This window comes from Colobus angolensis, unplaced genomic scaffold (genome assembly GCF_000951035.1).
Source record: "Colobus angolensis palliatus isolate OR3802 unplaced genomic scaffold, Cang.pa_1.0 Scaffold23, whole genome shotgun sequence".
Lineage (NCBI taxonomy): Eukaryota > Metazoa > Chordata > Mammalia > Primates > Cercopithecidae > Colobus > Colobus angolensis.
Window position 1 is genome coordinate 13,638,107 of NW_012115488.1, and position 21,595 is coordinate 13,659,701.

General features: G+C 34.7%; 1 protein-coding gene across 5 annotated transcripts in view; it reads right to left on the minus strand.

The window, feature by feature from the left end:
* Positions 1-21,595, minus strand: part of MCTP1 (multiple C2 domains, transmembrane 1) — a 599,307-nt gene that overhangs the window by 162,813 nt on the left and 414,899 nt on the right. For all 5 annotated transcript variants that reach the window (XM_011944270.1, XM_011944271.1, XM_011944268.1 and 2 more), the window contains 6 exons: positions 20,972-21,065; positions 5,145-5,247; positions 3,298-3,400; positions 2,848-2,949; positions 2,393-2,467; positions 285-404 (listed from right to left, as the gene is read on the minus strand). In XM_011944270.1, coding sequence (XP_011799660.1) covers positions 285-404; positions 2,393-2,467; positions 2,848-2,949; positions 3,298-3,400; positions 5,145-5,247; positions 20,972-21,065 — 597 coding nt within the window. The remainder of the gene's footprint in view (positions 1-284; positions 405-2,392; positions 2,468-2,847; positions 2,950-3,297; positions 3,401-5,144; positions 5,248-20,971; positions 21,066-21,595) is intronic.

Below are 21,595 nucleotides of genomic sequence, written 5' to 3' on the forward strand. Positions count from 1 at the left end.
TTATGCAATATGTAAAATTTTACTTTTTAACTGTCACAGAGAAAATGATACATTGGCTGAGATGTCTTGCGTTCCGGAAATCTGAGGGGGGAAAATGTATTCTTAGACTCAGACCTTGTACAATCCATCAGGTTCCTGCCCACGGCAAATCTGTCCAGTCAAGTCTTAAAATAGGAGTTTTAAAATGGCCACATCAACATAACTGTTACTATAGCCACAGAAACATGCAGCTCTGATTACTGAATTTAATGAATAACAATGTAAGTAATACAGTATGATCATACCACAAAAGCAGCGAGACTCCTTGGGGGTGAATCCCAATCAAAGCAACTATTAACGTAGTATGCAGCATTTACCAGCACCATGACACAACGCTTCATTCTGATAAAGTTTCTTAGTAGCAGCTGTAAGGAAAATGAAAATATTATTATAATTTGCAAGACTAAAAACCATCAGATATACTGCAAAATTCTTCAAGCTTATTGTGACTTAAAAAGGATTCAGAAAGTTAATAAAGTTACAAGAACATACCAAACAATTTGGCTCGCAAGTTAAAGAATTTATTTCTGAGAAAGTGAAAAGCACTGCCTTCTTAACTAAACAGAGTTTTTAAAATAATGTTAACATGTAGGTTGGACTACCTTTGCTCACAAGAAAAAAAAAATTCTAACAGGCTAAAATTTCTTTTTACTACTTACATACTATGCACCTTTATTAATTTTAAACTCTTAAATCTTATTGTGGTTTTGAGATTCATCAAATGGTTTAATTTCAAGATATTTCAAAGTGAAGTTGGAATGTTTTTATTTAGGGTCTTATAGAAAAACCTATCCAGAATTGCTTTCTTATAGACAACAAAATGTTTTCACCATTTTAGTAGAACTCCTCCCATTCTTACTATCATATTATCTATCTATCTATCTATCTATCTATCTATCTATCTATCTATCTTTCTATCTATCTATATCTGCAACTCTCCCACAAAAAATTTAACCTATGTTTTCTCATTATTTTTTCATAATTTTGCAAGTAGAGAAAAATGTATGGTAACTAAGTGCTTTATAAAATTTCTAATTAAAACAAGCATATGAAAATTGATATAATTAGAAATTAAAATTTAAAATTAAGGCATGACTACAATTGTAAAAAAGAATAGCCCATGTATAATTTGATGGTTCAAAAAATTACCACAGCTATATTAATAATTAGAAGAATTATATGTCTGCAAGTTAACATTTTGCTACTTCCCAATATACTTCAACGCTGATCTAATATTTTAAAGAAGTAGCTATGTAAAGTTTACTGAGGTCATATACAAAAAAATGTGTAAATATAGATACATGTATGTGCATGCCAGTTTTAACAAGTTGCTAAAATTGAAATTCCTTGCTGGCAAAGTAGAGTCTATCTATTAGTTTTCCTTCTTTGCCCCTATCACCTTACATTAAGAACTACTTTTATTACTTTTATGTATAATTGCGGTAAAATGTTATTTACATTTCTACTTAGACACTGCATTTGTAACTCACATACTTTCTTTAAACAACCAAATACTCCATTGTTTTGCTGAATTTATTAGATTAAAAGTAAAAATATATTTACACTTCTAATATTACAAAAATTATTAAATATTTCAAAGCACAAATATGTTCAGCAAACTTTTTAGCTGTAACAAATACATTTTAGTTTAGCTCCTTGAATCAGATGTAAACGTTTTTAAAAGGGGTGGTTTAGCACTTTTTAAAAACTTAGTATTAAGTCTAATTTAAAATTATAAGCAATAGATATCAAGCTCAATTTAAATTCCCTTCATGATAGAAAAATCAGATTTCCTGAATCTGACTTTCTTAGCTAAAAACAATGAAAGTTTACTTCTGAAAGATCATAGTTAAAATCTAATTAGTAGGAAGGTTTCCCTTAGAAGATGGAGCCTCCTCGCAACTGGATTAGAGGGAAGAGCTTATGCTGGGCTCGCTTTACACACACCTGCATCATACCTGTGGGTGGTCTGGACATATATTTGAACCTCAGCTTTTGGTGTTCTCATTTACACATTCCATGGCAATCAAATTGCATTTTATGTTCAAAATGATCATTCTTTTGCTAACGCATGAATACATATCCATTAAATGCATCACCTACAGTATCCCCTTTCCTTTATGACCACCCCCATCCAATTTATTAGTTTGGTATTGTCCTTGTTTGATCTTTTAAAGAAAGGAAGGAAGGAAGAATCAGAAAGAATGAAAAAAAGCGCCATTTTCTATAAGTAGATGATCAAAAATTCCAGTCTTCCCCCCTCCATACCTTTAAAGTTTATTTGAATTTACTTAGATGTTTTACAGATATAATCAGGTCTTCCCAGAGGGATTAATCTTTTCTTGCTTTTTACCTGTTTAGAGAGTCTGTTTTCCTCTTCAATGTACTTCTGTTCTTTGGGTATTAATGTTCGTAAGCTGGCTTTCACCTATACATCAACACATGTGTCTGTTATGGATTAATATATTACAAATGCTTACAAGTTTTTCAGGCAGTTCAATTTGCAATAATTTCTAAAGTTTCAAAGTCCTGGCTGCTGTGCTCATAAAATATAAATGTATACAGTTGCACATGCATGCGCTTCCCTTTCTTATGCCGGCAGACAGCGGCCAGAACACAACCGCAGCAGCATTCGCCAACTATAACAGAAAGTGTGGGTGTGCCAGGCAGTGGCAGAAGCGTATTCTCCAGGATACATCAAGGTTTAGAGAAAATGAGGAATGACAGAAATTCTCTACAAATCAGGAACAAAAGCTTTCATGAAACTGAACTCTTTAGCAGTACAAAAAAGCCAAAGTTAAGACTTACAGCATTAAAAATCACATCTATTTCAAGATAGATGACCCCCTTTGTTGGCCCTGTCAGCTGCTTGTTTTTCAAGACGTAGGCTTTCTGTTCACCATTTTGAATCTGCGGGAAAAGGACATGACAGCCGTCTGTCTCGCGGTCTCCACTGAATACACTCCCTCAGTGACCTTTGACCCCCAGCTGCTGAAACTGACAGAGAACCCAAAACAACTGTGGCAATTCTGACAAGTACCTGTTCATTACCAGGATCAAGTCTGTCAGGAAAAATTAACTATCATGGGATTCAACATGGCCGTGAATTGAGTATGTTAAAATTTTTAGTGTTCTTATTACAGACCTTGGTTGAGAAATGACAGACACAGAGCTGAGAGTTTTCTTTTCTTTTCTTTTCTTTTTTTTTTCCGTGAGCAAAAGCAACACAGAACAGTGTGTCAGGTGAATAAAACTTACAGACAGCAATGGTATAGCAACTTTGCCCAGAAAGTCAGCACTTCGATCCCGATCTTCATCATAAACTGTCACTTCAAGAACTGAATGGATATCTTTAATGTTGCTGCATAATAAATATATGTAAGAAAAAAAGATTTCATCAGTGGGAGCAAGAACAAGAATAGTTTTGAAAATTTAGATAGCTCCAGCTGATTTTATGTGTGTTTGTAAAGCATGCTATTTGCATACAGACATACACAAGGTAGCTTGGTATCTGACAGAATTTCCCATAATGCACCTAAGTCAACTACAGTGATGGTTCTATTATCTGTAACTTTAAACACCATTGTAATTTCAAGTTATCATTTTTTAATGAAATAAAATTTCCCATCTGAATGGGCACTGGGCACAAAATAAGTTATTTAAAAAATCAAGAAGTAGCACTGGTAGTTTTTAGACTTTTCTTTCTTCTAATTATCACAATTCATACCTTCCCATTAACCCTACATAAAACACCACCAGGTTTGATATCAGCAAGAGTTACAGTATGTTTTATGTAATTATTCTTTTTTATAATAATAGGACATCTCCTATTATTTGTTTATTTGTTTATAGCCCTCACCAAATCATTGACTTAGTTTCTGTTAGATTTATAGTAAAAATTAAGAAGCACAGAAAACAGAATGGAAAAAATGTAACATATAGTTATTGTACCACCCTGGAATTTAGAAATTAAGCAGTGTTCCATTATGTTCCAAAGACAACATATGTTAATAAATGACTGCGTGAGCTCTTCTCTCCATATTTTTGTTTCTGGAAAATAAGTGCAAATTGTTGACAGCATTTATTCTTTGATCAAACTGTTTACCAAGAAAACATAAATTAAGAGAAAACAATAAAGTGAATATATTAATTACTGAAAAATTGCAACCATATGTGAGGAGAGGCTTTATCAGGGCACAATCAATTAATGGCTTTGATAATAATCAAACCTATTCATTCAATTATGCATTCTGGAGAAAAACACTCTCCGCAATCTTCTTAGGAGTACAAGTCTCCTGACCAGGCTTTTATCTCTTGTAAAAATGTGGAATTCCTTAAAAATAAATTGGCCAGAGAGTTAAAGCTTATTGGTTACTGGCTCTTAAGCAGAGACATAATAAATTGATGAAGAATTTCACAGCTTTTCATATACAAAAAAATAGAATGATGTTAGAAAACTTTAAAGAAGTACTTCTGTTTGAAGAATTTTCCTTTGTTCAGAGTTCATTTCAAAAGCTCCGTTTAAAAAACCGAACTTAGGAGTTACTATAAGTGTAGCATTGGCAGCTTTTACAGTGTATGACTGAAAAGGTTTACAAACTTCCTAAAACAAAAGGAAAATTAACTCAAAGGATATTTTGGTATCTAGGACAATACTTAATATTCTCATTGTGCTAAAATGAAAAGAACCAAAACTAAAGCATCTGCCGAATTCAAGACTGGATTGTTTGCTGATTTCAGCAATGGAACAAATAGAGCTTTGTCTTCCTTGGTGTCATTGCAATTGGGAAGAATTTCAATAGAACGTATAAAAGGAAGAAGCGGTATGGTGATTCAGTTAATGGAAGCAAAATCCTTAGCCAAATCATACAAAAAGCACAGTTTTAAAAAATGTCTATGAAAACAAAGAAAAATGCCATACCCTTTCCCCCAGGTTTCACTTTCAGGAAGGTAGGAGGAAAATTCATTGTTGTTAGCAAAGGCAGGCCAGATGCATTGAGTTGTGAATCAGTTAAGAATAAACACACACATTTTTTTTAAACCCTCAAAAATAAATCAAATTTAACACAATTTTGGATTCAGAGCCCAAAGAAATGCCTACTTACAATGTGAAGACTTTGTTCCACTCAGGATTGAGATTTTTGTAGACAGTATGTGTTAGCAGTCTATCATTGTTCAGTTCTACCACACAAAATGGGTCGCTTTTTCCTACAAGAGATTTTTGGTAAATATTTTTAGTGCAGGTAGCACCCACAGTTCACAGTGTCAAGATCACAGCATCTCTCTTTTGCAAAAAGTTTTATAGTAAACAAAAAAGTGAAGTACAATTTTAAAAATTAAAAAAAGAAACCACCATCAAAATAGAGTTAGATGTAACTGGTTGATGTCAGCAATTGTTATGATTCATAGCAATTTAGAGCCTGAAAAAAGTAAAAGAGACAAAATTATATAGCTGGCACTTCAATTTGCAATTTTTAAAAGCAAAAATAATTCTATAACTGGCAATTATGATGGAGAATGTGATGCATGTCCATCCCCAAATCAGTTTTTATAGAAATCTGTAAAAGCCATTTGAAAATTTCAGCCCCTTTACTCTAAGGCATATATTTTTTCAACTCATCTGATTCACTATTAACAGGAATTTCTAATCAAGTTTATTTTGGAAAAACTACTATATTGCAAAATTATAATATTTTAATTGAACTAAGATTGAGTTACTTTCTTCTGAGATATCTATGACATCACAAGAAGGTAAATTAGACCCTCTGAGGCAGAAAAAAAATCTACCATTTGAAACTAAACATCAACAATCAATATGCATGTTAAAGAGCAGTATTTCTTTTTTTTCTGTTCACTGAAAATAAAGGATTTGGAAGTTATCATCTGTTTATAACAACTCTGTCCTGCCATACTCAAATCTCATCCTTTCGGCAATTATATTTTGTGAAGTTCTCAATATTTTTGTAATGTTATGCCCTGTATTATAAGAACCCATAAAGTCAGAGGCTCTATGGGGGAAGCATTAATGATATTAGTGCAGCATGTAATTTGTTTGATACCTTATACAAATGACAATGAAATCAATATTTAGACAAAGCTGTCCAGAGGTCATATCTTTTAAACTACAATATTGATTTAGACTACATAAGAGGTTAATGTGCATATTATTAACTTTAATGATAAAGAATAATTGTTTTAAATGCATTGTGAATTGTAGTCACAGTAGTTTACACTTCTGCAAAAGCTTAAATATCATTGAAGATTTTCAATTAAATTTTAATGGGAAGGAATTCATTAGCTATCAGTGACAGATAAGCTATGTATTCCCATACAGCAGTGTATTTACTTTCCATATTGCAATTCTTAAAATGAGCTGTACAAACTTTGACTCACCTTTAATTTATTAACTTTATATTAAAAAAGAGATTTAATATGTGTGTGTTAGTTCAGTGGCCTCATATATCCCAGGATAATTGCATAATTTAACATCATGGTAGTCTTCTCAATTTTGGGTCTTGGGAATAATTTTAAATAAAGAATAAAGAACTGGAAGTCTTAAAGGTCTGGTGAAAATGGCACTTCTGGCTAGGGATTTGTATTATCTTTTTTCCTCCAATCATCTTTATCCTCTTGCCTACAAGTTACCACCCTCACTTTCAACTCACACACTCCATGGAAGATAGTGTTCAAAAAAGAATATTTTGTTCATTAAAACACACTGCAATAGGTTTTATTTGGCACATCAACAACTTTATTTTCTCCCATAGAATTCAGATATAAGCATAAACAGGCAGATTCAAACAGTTTTCCAAATACAGTTAAATGTAAGATACTAGGCAACACCTTTCAAAATAACTGTGCCACATCTTAGGTAGTTAGTAGGTCACACGCATAGGAAAAGCTGGGAAATGTTTTGACTGTCGGTTCAATCAACTAACAAATATTTATTACTTACCATGTAGCAGGCAGTGTTCTATTTGTTGGGGAAACAGCAGTGAATTAAACAATTTTTTAAAAATCCCTGGCTTCATGGAGTTTACATTGAAGAAGAAGACAGACAATAAATACATTTTATAGTGTTTTAGAAGGTGATAAATACTATGGGGAAAAATAAAGATGGGAAAGGTAATAGGGAGTGTTGGTATGTATGTGCAATTTTTAAAAAGGCTGCAGAGAAAGTCACGCTAAGACAGTGACATGCAGGCAAAGAAATGAAGGAGGTGAGCCTTGGGTGACCCAGAGTAACCGACTGGAAAGACCAGAGAAGTGGCTGGGCCAGGCATTTCCAGGAATATACAGGAAGCCAGTGTGGCTGGGGGAATGTTTTGGGGAGATCAGGTAGGCAGGGGGTTGGAAGGGCGGTAGTAGGTGACACAGAGAGGTCCGGAGAGAGTGGCGGTGGCAGGTCTCTGAAAAAACCTGGCTTTAACTCTCTTTAGTGGGGAGGTTTTGAGGGGTTTGATATGAGCAGTGACATGCTCTGATAGCTGCTATTTGGAAAATAAGGTAGAGAAAGGACAATGGAGGGGTAGGAAGAAGAGTTAGGAGGCAATTGCAATAATCTAGGTGGTGGAATGTGGTTAGATTCTGGATGTATTTTGAAGGGAGAATCAACAGGATTTGCAGATGTCAATATTTAATCATCTAATATACCCTCATATTATTATTTGATGCTGAAAAACAATTCATTGAGCTTAGCCAAGCCAGTTTTTTTTTTTTTTTCCCAAGGAGAATAAGCATTCAACAAGGTGCTCAGACTAGATATTTCTAGAATCTGACAAAGAGGAAAGTTTAGGTTAAGGAGAGAGCAGGCAATTTTATGTTTACTTTCTATTCTTTTCCTTTTAAAAAGTTATCTTTTTACAATTATCAGTAATGGATACCAACATCAGGTCTTTCCACACTATGTTATGTTTGCCTTATTTAGGAAGTATCCTTCTGTCACTGCATGATTCAAGGGCAATTAAAAATTAACAGCAATTTCAACCAAAATAATAGTAAATGTACAACATCAAATTCTGTAAACTTACCACTAAAAAGCATGGACTACAGTTGTATTTTTAAAAAGTGACTACATATAGTTAGTATGCTTATCTGGTTTGCTAAATAATCCTTTAAATGACTGGTTTTTCAGACCTAAATTTTACAGCCTTGATTATCTGCCACTTAAATAAACAAAACCAATCAGAGAAATACTAGTGATAGACCTAACCATTAATTATCTCCTTAATTATTCCTTCCTTTCATCCTTTTATCATTCCATTTAGGCCCTCTGATAGGCTGCTCTGCTTGCTGAGAGTACCTGGGTTGTGGGGTTGACTCTAGGATGAAGTTGATGTCTCTAAAGTGCACTATATTCTGCAAAGTTCCAGACAGTGATACGAAGCATCCTCTGTAATGTTTTTATTCAATACTGTGTGGCTAGAAGGACAAAGAATGAAGGCAGCATCCAAAGTTGAAGAATATTTTGTTTCTGATAATTTCTGAGAGCCTAAATATATGAGAACACAGATTATATAATCTATTGTCTCCCTCTCACTCATTTTTGTCACAAGACTAAAGCAGACCTGTGGGTATCAAGTGGCTTTTCTTGAAGCCCCATTATTTTGGCTAAAAAGAGTCAATCCCTCTCCTTAGCAATGCTAGAAACTGCAGAATTTGGTTCAGATAGAAAATAGAAATGGTGACAGTGCTGGCTGAGGGCAGGGGCTGTGGGATTGATTGCTTTAATCGCCATGAAAGCTAGGAAGGAAATCAGCGTTCCTTGAGGACATGACAATTTTCCATGTTGACAATTTTCTAGAGAGAAATAGGAATGCTTTTTGAAGCATTCACTACCTATTGAGTGGTTGCTCTGCTCACCCCAGAATTATAAGTATGATTAAGACATAGTCCAGCTCTCAAGGCATGCACAGTTTAGAGGACACGATAGACATGTAAATACACAATTATGATGCAGAGTTGTAAGGGCCGTAATAAAGGTAAGTGAAGGGTGCAACAGGAGCAATGAGAAGGAGGCATGCCATTCTATAACTCTAGAACATAAAGAGGGAAAGGAAGCAAAGAGTTTTCCAGCGGCTATGACTCTGGTGATCTATGGTGATTGTACAGCTCTATCACAGTGCTTTTAAAAGCGAAGGACAATGACATAAAAAGTAGGCTGACATTTTATGATGAGGAATTTTTCGCTTAAATGTATTTGTATATTCTTTTAATAGTCTCTATAATACAAAAACCTAGATATGTGTTACCTAACTACTATAACTAGATACATAAAAATATTACATTAAGACTCATACTTTTATCCATAATCTAGTTAAATACTAAGGGCTATTTTTTCCTATGGATCTTTATTTTTTAAAAAAATCTCCCAGGAGAATTAACACTTGAGAGACTCTTTTACCCTAACTCATAAAACAGAATCTGTAACAGAATTTAAAGCATATATTCTATTGTCCCAATCCTTTTTTTAGAGGTGAAAAGCCATTCCTACAACAATAAAACAAACATCAGAATTGTCTCCAATGGGCGTCTGTTCTGGCAATCTTCAAAACGGCACCAAGGATTAAATGGGGTGCACTGACTGGCTAATTCTCTCTCACTCTTAGTCCTTGCTCTTTGAGGTCACAACACTGACATATTGATAAAGAATGTGGGAAAGTCTGTACCGCCCCTGCTCACTTGCTACCTGTTTTGTGGGCAAGTGGATGACTTCAGTTTGTGCAAACTACTGGTTTGAGCATTAAAGTGACTCAAAAGATACTGAATGATATTCTTGCTCCCGCAATAGAGAGTTAATCCTGATCCATCAGTGGTGGGCTTTGTCCAGGGTCATTTTGCTGCTGACAAGGAGCACAGTTTGCTGGATGTGATGTGTTATAAAAATGTGTGTGTATGAGGACCCAGTGACCACCTCTTTGTTGCCATGTCTGAAAACACAGAAGGCTTTCAATAGCATGGAAAGCAATTCATACCCATGGAGGCCTTTTATTTTGCACCTACCTTGCACAAATTAAGTTCTTTCACTTAATTTTCTCAGTTGCCACAGTTTGAAATGACTATATTTTCATCTTTTAAAAAATATAATCAAGGTTGCCATCTATCCCTTATAGAAACTGGAATTTCAATCATAACATATAATAATGTTATAGTTGAGGGAATTCCATAGGGTCCATCAGAACAGAAAGCAGCATATGTTGAAGACATCTTCCATCCTCCTTTTATCACTGGAGATGGGGCTTTGACCTTATCCTTTTCCATCAACAGACCTAAACATATTTTAAACATCTGATTGGTAGAATTACATTAACTCACACTCTTAACTAGGTCACCACTGGGTCTGATTCTGGGACTGAATAATAATAATAAGCCTTCTCTTTTCTCACTGAATCATGAAGCAGATTTCATTATGGCAAGAAAATTGACACCCTAGAGTTGTGGCTTTCAACCTACTAGATCTAATACTTTTTTTCATATTGAAGATTTTGTAATGTCCTCTTTACTATCCTGGAATAAAACTGACTGACACACAATTTCAAATTTTAATATAATACCAGAACTGTATTATAAAGGAGGACTAAATAGAAAGTTGTTTACAATAAAATCATACCTTGATTTATTCAACAAATATTTATTGAGTGCCTATTATGTGCCAAACAGAAAAGGGAAATACAAACAGAAATTTTTGTTTGTTTGTGGGAACAAACAAAAAAGGGGGAAAAAAAAAAAAGGGAAATGTGTCCACTGTCTTCGAATTTACTTACAGTGGGAATGGGGGAGAAAGAGAATAAATACCGAACATAGTTACTAGATATATGGTATATTAGAGAGTGATATGTGTTAATAAAAGAAAAAAAAAACAGAAATAAATAGAGTAGGAAAAGGGGTTTGGAGAGGGTAGAGGAGGGGCACTGCTGATAGATTTAATTGGGGTGGTAGGAATTGGCCTCATGAGGAAGGTGAGGTCTGAGCAAAGAACTGAAGGGGGTAAAGCAGCCAAGTAGAAAAGTGGAGAAAAGTGGAGAAATACTTCTGGAGAAAAGTGATGCAGGTAGAGAAAGAGCTAGACCAAAAGCCTGGTGTGCTTGAGGCCTCTGATATTGGGGCAGGATGTGCAATGGGAAGGTGAGTAGAAGATGTCAGAGAAGTAATGGGGAATACGGTAATTAAGTGCCTTGGACACCATCTTAAATTAAGGTCTTTGGTGTATATTGTGTGAAATGGCAGCCATTTGCAAGGCTTGAATCAATAATACTATGTATTTCAGGATGCAATCTAGGCTTAGACAATCATGAAACAGATTTTAAATGTATATCAATATCTATATTTAAATGCAGGATTAAATTTTCATTATGTAAATTTACATCATGTAGGACATGTAGCATCCCCAACCCCAGTTACCAAACACCAGTATGCTCCCCAGTCATTATGGCAACTAAAATTCCCTCCAAAATCTTCAAAACACCCACTGGGGCAATACTACCCTCCTCCTAATTGATAATCATTGTCTAACAGCAGTAGTTCTTAAACATTTTGATCTTAGGAACTCTTAAAAATTATTAAGGATCTGAAAGAGTTTTTATGTGGGCTATATCTATCAAAATTCACCATGTTAGAAATGAGAACATTAAAAATATTTATTAATTCACTAGAAATAATAAATCCATGACCTGTTAACATTGGAATAATCAAAGATTATGTAGCCCTTGAAAACTCCATTGTACACTCATGAAAGAATGAGAATTTAAAAAGGCAAATAATATCTTAGTATTATTACGAAGATAGTTTTGGCTTCAGAGATCTCTGAACGGGTCTTGAGGATCCCCAGAGGTTCCTGAACCACACCCTGAGACCCGAAGCTAATGGAAATAGATGAAGCTCAAAGTAAACATAAATTTAATTCCCCTGGGATCTAGAACTATCTGCAAAATAATATTTACAGAATTGTGTGTAACTGGATGCATTTTTGAGTCTTGGAATTGAATCATATTGATAAATGTTGGGAAGCTCAAAATTAATGACAGAAGAATAAGAAGTGAAAGGAGACAGATGAGAAACTGGAAAACAAAGAGGAAGGAGACTATGGGATCTATAAAATGAGAAGAGGCCGTGAGAAAATTATGCCTGAGTTTTTAACAGTTTAGATAAATTATGGTAAAAACATTTAAATACTTCATTTTCAATTCATATTTAATATAGAAACTATATGCAAGTGATTCGTTACAAGCTTAGAAACACAAAAGTTGTTTGGTCTAAAATGAGCATAAAAATACATTAGAAGCTCCTTTGTTTTTGCAAGGCTTGTTAGACACTTTAGGACTTATAGTAAATATATACTCAGACCTCCCTGCAGAAAAGCATGAGGTTTCAGATAAGCTTTCCTATAAGTAAATTAATTAGCTGGTGAGATCTTTTGCAGTGAAATAAACTTTTTTATGCTTAAAAAAAATAAGTACTCTATTAGGTGATTAAACATTTTAAATATATTTTTTAAAACTAAAGACAATAACTGAAAATTGTCATCTGTTATGTCTTTGCCTTTAGAATAATGTCTTTGTCTCTTTATTTCTCTTTTACAAAATATCTCATCCAGGAATCTGTTATTTATCTTGGTACCTACTACAATATCTTAGAATCTGAAGGCTTGAAAATAAATCTTAAGAGGTCAAGTTCAAAACCTCATCCAGGGCTTGCATTATCTCTGCAACCAAGTGGTCCTTCAGGCTCTGCTTCAAAAGTTTTAGTAATGTGGAAATCATTACCTCTACAAGAATTTTGGATCTATGTTTTGTTGGCAATAGTAACTTGTGGAAAATGTTTCTTCACATCGTCTATAAAATCATGTCCCTGTAGCTTTTTATCTATTCTATAATTTGCCTTCTGTAGTAATTAGAAAATCTTAATGAAATGATAGGCGTGAAGGGAGAGTACAGCATCCATCATGTAGAGAATATGTGATCAATGTTCGTTACCTGCCGTCCTCTGCTGGACACTGTGGATGGCTTGCTGAGCATCCATTCTAACTACCTGCTAGTGTCTCTTCCTGATCTATAGAGGACATTAAGCCTAAAGTGACATTTCTAGATTCCCTTGCAGCTAGAGATGTAGATGTGATTTAGGTTGCATGAATCAGATGTTCTTGCCTAAGACTTGATATTAGAATTCAATTAAGTGAGAGCACAAGGAGTCAATTTTACTTCTGCAAACTGCAAGCAGGGGTCATGTATCAGTTGTCACAATGTCTTCCCAACTTGTTAATGTCAACAACTCCTTGGTTCTGCCATGTGGCTTTAGTACTAACCTCTAGAGACTGAACTTAGAGTCTCCTTTCTTAGGCCCTTCCTGCCCCGCAAAGATTCTGTGATTTATTTAGTACTTTATTATAAATCCCCTTCTGATTAAATTTTCTAGAAGGAAGTTGGCTCTTTGGACCTAAACCTTGGCCATTTACCCGCCTTGCTAGCTCTTATCTACACTATCCTCATGACAGGCCTTTGGATAATTGATAAAAGAAATCATATGCCCTCAAGTTCTTCTTTCCTCCAATACAAATATGTTGGTGGCTTTTGTGGAAAGCTCTAGATCAGTATGCCTGCCCTGCCATTTACAAGCTGGTGTGTGTGTGTGTGTTTATCATCGAAGAGTTACCTGGCCTCTCCATGACTCTTCAGTTTTCCAACTTATAAAATGGGAATAACAGTAGTCCCTACTAAGGGTATTGTGAGATTAGTTATATATGATAATTCTTGCACCAAGCTCAGGTTGGTGTCTGACATGTGATCAGGACTCAATCAATGTTATTTGTCATTATTATTGTTATTATTGTCATTTTAGCACTATTCTAAATTGACTTGATTTTAAAACAGCAGATATACCAGTTGAAAATAAATTCTGGTTAGTCAATGTCCTTCTTTAAAGAGTATTCGCAAACTGGATTCATACCCCAGCATATCTGATGAGTCCCCAATAGAGTATCACTCTCAACATTTCACCTTTATTCAATGTAAGAGAATTGATGTATGTATAATTTACTCTCATGGAGTTTAAACTCAAATCCTAAAGTATTTTCTTTATTTTCTATGGTTAAAGCAAGATATCACAACTTAATACCCAGGAAAGACTTTGGATTTACATTTTTTAATGTTCATCTTGTTGAATTAAGCCTATTTTTTGTCTGCAGTACAGGATTGTATACATATACTGGTCTCACATAAAATGAATTAAGTAGCCCTCCTAGCAACTTTGGTAAGGAAGCAGTCAATTGCCTCCTCAAAGTAATTGGTAAACACATTGAACAGCTTAGACCAAGGACAGAGCCCTGTAACCCACTTGGCATCCCCAGTGACATCAATCCTTTAATAATTACTCTTTAGGCTTGATTATTTAGTCACTCACGAGTCCAACTAATACTATCATTTAACCCAAGTATCTCTGTAGTAAGTTTTACTTTTTTTCAAAAACCTAGTTAAATCTAGATCCTATTTGTAGCATTTCCTTGATCCATTGTTCTAGAAAATACATCGCTTATTTGCACAATTATGTTGCACTGTAACAAAATATTTTTTAAAAGTCTAATTTTAAACAATGATTCTAGCATCATGAAAGTATTTCTTCAAGCACTGATTGAAATCCTAGAGCTAGCCCTCTGAGCCAAATCAGCAATTCGCTATTTCTTTACTCAAAGGATCATTTTGTAATCTTTGTTCTACAGAACCCGATTAATTATTTTACAGTATTTCTCTTTCCCTCATTTCCCATTGATAGTGGGACCACCACTTTCTCAACCCATAGTCCTTCACCTCTAGCGCATATCAAACCCAATTATCAATCTCTTTTGTCATCCCACCTATTCTTCCAGGGCAGTATCTTCTAACCATGTGACCTGCATATGAATCACACATGATTTCTGTAATTCTCTTTAAAACACTGGCTCAGATTCAGGCCTCATCAGCCCTTGTGCTAAATTATCATTTTCATTCCTCTTTTTGGAGATATTTGATAACAATTGTTTGGTTTTAGAAGAACACTTTTTCTATATTTAGAATTTGGCTACGTTTTAAAAATGCAATCACTAAAGAAAGTAACTTTAATTTCTATGTAAGATGTGGTGACATAAAAGAAGGAAGAACAATGATTTGCTTTCTTTCCCTGTAATATTTTTATTTGTTTAGGCTCATTCTTAAGGAAAAGATTTATATAGTATTAATACATTTATCATGTATCTGTGTATAATATTGTTTTTTAAACCAGGTATAGTACCGTGATAATAGCAGGTGTTGTATATTTTGATGCATTATAAATTGGATAAAATGTCTGTCTTCTCATGGTATATTATCTGCTTAAAAGTCTTCTATGAGCATAATTATTAAAAAGCAAATGGAACATTAGCTTATGTAATGGAAATAAAGCATACTTTGCTTGAGAAATGTCCTAGATATTCTGTGTTAAAACTTAAGGTTTTTGTTTCAAGCAATATAATTTTCAGATGTTAAGATAGTAAAGTTAAGAAACTACAACTATTTGCACACCCTCTCTTGTATTTGGTAGATTATTTTATCCTTGATAATATACCAAGATGAAGGACTTCCACTATATTTTATATAGTTCTTCGAATGAAATTATGTAGAACTTAAAGGATTTATATTTTATTTTCTTCCAACATAAACTTTAAAGAATGATTGTAATATCTAAGGCTGCATTTATCAGACATTGTCAATTTTATTAAATATGATGATGACAATTAAAGGCACAAGCTATTAATTCAAACTGCTACAATTCTATTTTAAAAAGCAACTTAGCAACTTCTTCCAATTGAGCAATTGTATCCTACAGCCACTTGAAGTAACAATTGCATATGTCTTAAGCTATTTGCTAGAGTAACCCACCAAAAGTTAATTTTTTTAAAGGACAATATCTTGTCTATGTCATGTATATGGGCTTGGTATTTCTCCAACTGTATATAAAACTTTCAAAGATCACACTTGAATTTTTCTGTACAGCTGCCTTTTCATTTTCTTTCTCTGAATAGACCCATAATGTTCAGGGAAAATATCAAGAATAATAAATCCAAATCTTTGTATAAAATATACCTTCATGACACACTCAAGCTGGAAATCACAGGAACCAATAAAAATGCAGGCAGCCTCCTGATAATGAGGTCAGAAATACAAATAAATTTACTTTTAATGAAGACTGGAGGCACAGTAATCAAAGTGTTAAAATTCATTTCATGCATATCTCATTTGCTTCTTAGCTGATATTTACCACGCAATTCTGTGAGAAAGTAGAGGCCTAAGATGCTCCAGATAAATGGCTCAATTAATTGTACAGAGGTAGACCTCTTTGAGCTGAGCCAGAGCTGTGAGCTCTTTATTAAAAGCACTATTCTGTAGCCCATAACCTTGTTCCTTGACTCCTCTCTGGTTTCCAATTTAAACAAGTCCCCATGCGGCCTGCTCTAAAGGGCTTTGTCTCCCTGTCATTGTTAAGAGAGCTGAGGCATCCTGGAAGTGTGAAATCAGACCTCATGAGTTGAACGGTTCCCCAGGGAACGCCGGACTGCGCAGAAGGTCAAAGTCATGGGCCGGACCATCTAAAAGTGTCTGATCGCCGGTCTGTGACACAGCAAGTTGGGGGTGGGGGTTGGGGGGGGGCGGGAGCTAGACTGAAGAGGACTGAAATTGAACACATCTTAATTAAAGCCCACAGACAGCAAAACAAAATGTTTTCTAGGCAGCCTGTCAAATGGGGCTTAAATTTAGCTCTGCTAATGAATCTGAGCTGCTAACTGTTATTTCTTAAGATAATAAGACTCTCACGGAAGCTGATAAAAAAACTGTAGCATGTCTTTTTCTGCTGTTTTGTTACTTAAATATTTTCCAACAATGAAGACAGTTTTCCAAAAGAAAAACATGGGAAAAGTCTATGCAAATAAAGGGGTAGTAAACATCTCTCTTAATAACTAGTAGGTTTCCAGACTACGGGGCTGGCAAGTCGCAAGTCTTTATGCATAGCCTTGTTTTAGAAAAAGATCCGCTCATTTAAAGGGACTATTTCAGTGACACATTCTGTTAATTGTAAAATTCTCTCTCTCTCTCTCTCTCCCCCCCCCCCACCCTTTTTCTCTTCCTCTCCCTCTATTGTTTCCTGAAGGAGATGGTGCATTAATTTGCGAGATCAATTCACCTGGTGTGGAGTTTTATATTAGTGTACCTTTTAGTACAGTGAAAAGGTAGGACATCTTTTGAAGGGTTTCACAGTTCTCCCATATCGCTGTTTCTGAAACTGAGTGGCTGGTCTCCCTGGGGAAGCTACGACCTCTTCCTTAGGAGCTCAGGAAAAAAAAAAAAAAAAAACAGAGAGAAAGAGAGAGAGAACCCAGGGGAAAATGAAATGAAGGGGAGGGGCGGAGGAGAACTCTTTTCTCCTTCTCCTCTTAGAACTTGAAAGAACCAATAGGCCAGGTCTAAATACTCTGCAAAGAAAGCCTCACTCAATATAGGAGACTTGGAATGTTCTGTTGAGGCAGAAATTAGGCCTTGCTCAAGGAAAAGAATAATCAGAAGCTAAAAAAGACAAATGATAACACGAACTATTTCCTACCACCCAAAGAAAAAATATTTCTTCGCCGCCCCCGCCCCCCCACCCCCACTGGCCTTTCCTCACAATTTGTAGAATTTTAAGGAAAACTTGATCTAGCTGCAGAGAGATCTTCCCCAGTGAACACAGGGCCAGACAGTCTCTAGGTCTTGCTTTGATGGTGTGGAGAGACATTAACCTTTTCACTGGTTAGTTGAAAGGTAAGTAAGTTGTACTGAGAAGTATTTTTCAGTGACTCAAACTTTTTCCCTTATGAAGAATTTAGCTGACCGACTTTTCAAACCACAGTGCCACTTTCTCAGGCTGTGAAAAGATGCCCACAATTTGACTGAAATCTCAGTCCACTCTTGTGCCTTGCTCAATGCATGTGTATGTGTGGGAGTTGTAAATGGAGGCCTTAACCACCAGAGTTAATCTCTTTTTTAAATCTGTATTAACCTTAATGATTTGAAGTGCACTGTCCAACACTGGGCTATTGAGACCAAAGAAAAAACTACCCTCGACCATCAACAGTTTATTAGGGGCTTAACTGAAGTGACCTACTGTAGTAGTGTTCAGCTGAACAAGGCTATAGGCTTTTTGTGGAAAGGGAAAGAATTGAGGGTTTCATTAAAAAGTAATTTGTGCTTTATACTCACTCATTCAAAGAGAGTCTCAATTGCTCTTTATTCACACAGAGTTAATACAGTATCACAATGTTTCTCAATGAATGTGTTGTAACAAAAGAAAAATTTTACATTTTGAAAGGGAAAAATTCTTTGTAACCGTAGTAAGATTGATGGCTACTTAAAAGACTATAGACCCTTTCTTTCCTGTGCTCATGTCTAATGATGGAATATTATAATTTAACATATTTTGCTGAAACAATGGGAGTTTAGCTTTATGTTCAGATCATTAAAAATATCTAAAAAATAGAGCCAAGTTGGTCAAATATAAATTTGTCTCGTTAGACTTATTTAGAAAAAGTGTTCTGAAACCAACCGTGTATCTTATAAGTAACAGGCTCATTTGTACCATGTCAGAAAATATTCTTGCCTTAGCACAGACAGTTACCAGTGATGTAAAATCTCCCCTCTACATCGACAAAATTCCTAAATGGATGCTAACTTGAGGATTTGAAGACAGCGCTAGTCAATTGCCTCTTTTCAAACTATTGCCTAACAACTTGTAGAGCCTGACTGTTATTATCCACTGAGATGCACATCATATCTTTAAAGTTCTTTGAACAAGTAAGAGAGAAAGCAGACAAAGAACTTTCTTGTGTCCCAAATTTAATGACAAAGACAAGGAAGCATCAGGATACACACATATATATGTGTGTGTGTGTGTATTTTTATATATATGTGTATATATAAAGTATCCTTTTCAAAAGTAAAAATAATTTTTAAAATTGGTAGTATATTCAGACATTTCTGACTCAAATATATAGTCTTCAATTTTTGCCACCATCACTAATGTCGTAAAGACCACAGAAGGTCCAAGAGTGAGCAAGGTCAAAGACTGAATTATCTTTTTGCCCCTGAATAGTTCAACATCTCTCTTGTTCAGTTCAGAGCACATTAGATTATAAGGTCAGCATGAAATGGGGAATCATTAGATTTATATCTCTAAAAGTGGAGGAAAAAATGGAGACTCTGTTATTTAGTATTCCCCAAATTAATGTTCATTTTATCAAAGGAAAATTATGTCTCATTGAATCCCCAGGGGAAAGGCTATTGTTATTCACATCAATTTACATAGAACCATTAGGAGAGAAATATCTCTATTTTTTCCAGCTTTGAGAGAACATGTATTTTAACTTCCATAGTGGCATACAGGCCAACTGGGTTAATCTAGTTTGCATATTCATGAAGTTTGAAAATCAATGACAGCTTCTCTTCAAGAGAAGACAAACTTATACAATTCTATCCAATTGTATAATGGACAGGTATGTAAGCTTTTGAAGTAAACGGTACATGCATTTTTCTAAAAGAAATGATTGTGCCAGATTAATTTGATTATAATCATACTAGAAAGAAATTTCATAAATAGGAAAATGTATACATTTTACATTAATTGTTTTGTACAAGGAGCCCAATTAGCATATATGCAAATATTACAAACAACCTACTCTCCCATTTTCAGGTATGCCTGTTTTGAAAAAATATGTGACAACTGTTATCATCTTCTTGATTACAAATGAGTTGATAATTACCTTTTTAAAGGAACTGTAAACTAATATTTTAAATTTTCTCACACATGGTCATTTAATAGGCAAATATTAAAATATAAAAATATTGCAGTTTTGGAACAAACATCTGCTATTTTCATTTGAAGACAGGTTATCTTTTATTTGTTTTTGATTCTGTTGAATGAATTAAAGAAGTGCACAGTGATTTCAGATCCTTGGATGGTAGAAAAAGTACATTTCTTCCCGTGAAATAAGTTTGTTACCTCATTAGGATGATGTGGCTGAATGTTCACAATGGTAAGCATATTTCCAGAATGACAAATTGATATTTTCTTCAGAAACAGTGAAATTTGCACAAATTGGTCAAGCCAGTCCTATTTACTGTCTAACTCGAGATGGATAATTTAAGGAACAGTATAAACATCCCCCAAATCTTTATGAAATTAAATCATAAATGAATGGTCACATTGTTATAAATTCAAAATAATGATTTAATTCTGGAAATTGATGAAATAATTGCCATCAGCCCACTTGTTAATATGTTACAGAAATAGCATTATGCAAATCAGGAAGCTTTAAGAGACAAAACTAATGTGCACATTTGTATAGCCTTGTTTCCTACTTTAAGAAATTTCAAACAATCTAGAAGGCTTAGTTTAGATGCAAAATTATCTCTGGGATGTGCCAGGGAATTTGGACGACTGATGAGTTGGATCAGCAACCCAAATATCAAGAGTTCATACCAAATTATTGAGTATTATGCATCTACACTTTTCAGTGAAATATCCAACAGATTTCATGGGTGTTTGAATTATAAGCGTTGATGCTATGAGGGAAGCTGATTCTGTATAGCATTGGTTCAATACCTGGAAATAACAATACCTGGAAGAAGTATTCCTACTACATTGATTAAACTTTGAAGAAGGCAACAATTCAAAAATCATTTTGCTTTTTAGTGCTTATTTTTAATACATTACCCTGCCTTTAAAAAGCCAAGTTACTATAAAAATAAGGGGATTGGCAAATATTTCTAAGATCAACCCTGAATCTTCAAAGTATTTACTTTGATGATCCATCAGGTGAAATGCAAAGTTGAATTATTAAATGGTGTAGACCTCGTGTCCTGCTTGATCTGAGCAATAGGAGAATTGCATTATCTCTTACCAGTGACGTCAGCAGCCATTAACCCTTCCGCTCTGATGACTTTCACCTGGAGAAATCCCACATCTTTCAGGTTGTGAAATATCCTCAATGGGCTCTGAAAGACCCCAACATCAGTATTAGAAAAGGGAGGTCCCAAGGAGTCTTAAAGAGTGTGCTGAGAAAACATTACATTTTTTAGTTTATCTTCAGACTTTGGGGGTAAGAAGATCAACATTAAACTAATTAATTATTATTTTTTTACTATTTTCCTCTTGGTGAGTTTTGGAAATTGCATGCACAAGCTGAGGATTAAATTGCCTAAAGACTGTTTTCTAGTATTTATTTCAAAAGATTTATGCAATTCTACATAAGAACTTAAGTAGTTCTACATAAGTAAAATACATACATAATCTTTTAAAATAAATCAAGTTGATGACTAAAAATAAATTCAGGCTGGGAGCGGTGGCTCACGCCTGTAATTCCAGCACTTTGGGAAGCTGAGGCTGATGGATCACAAAGTCAGGAGTTCAAGACCAGCTTGGCCAAGATGGTAAAACCCCATCTCTACTAAAAATACAAAAAAAAATTAGCCAGGCATGGTGGAGGGCACCTGTAATCCCAGCTACTCGGGAGGCTGAGGCAGAG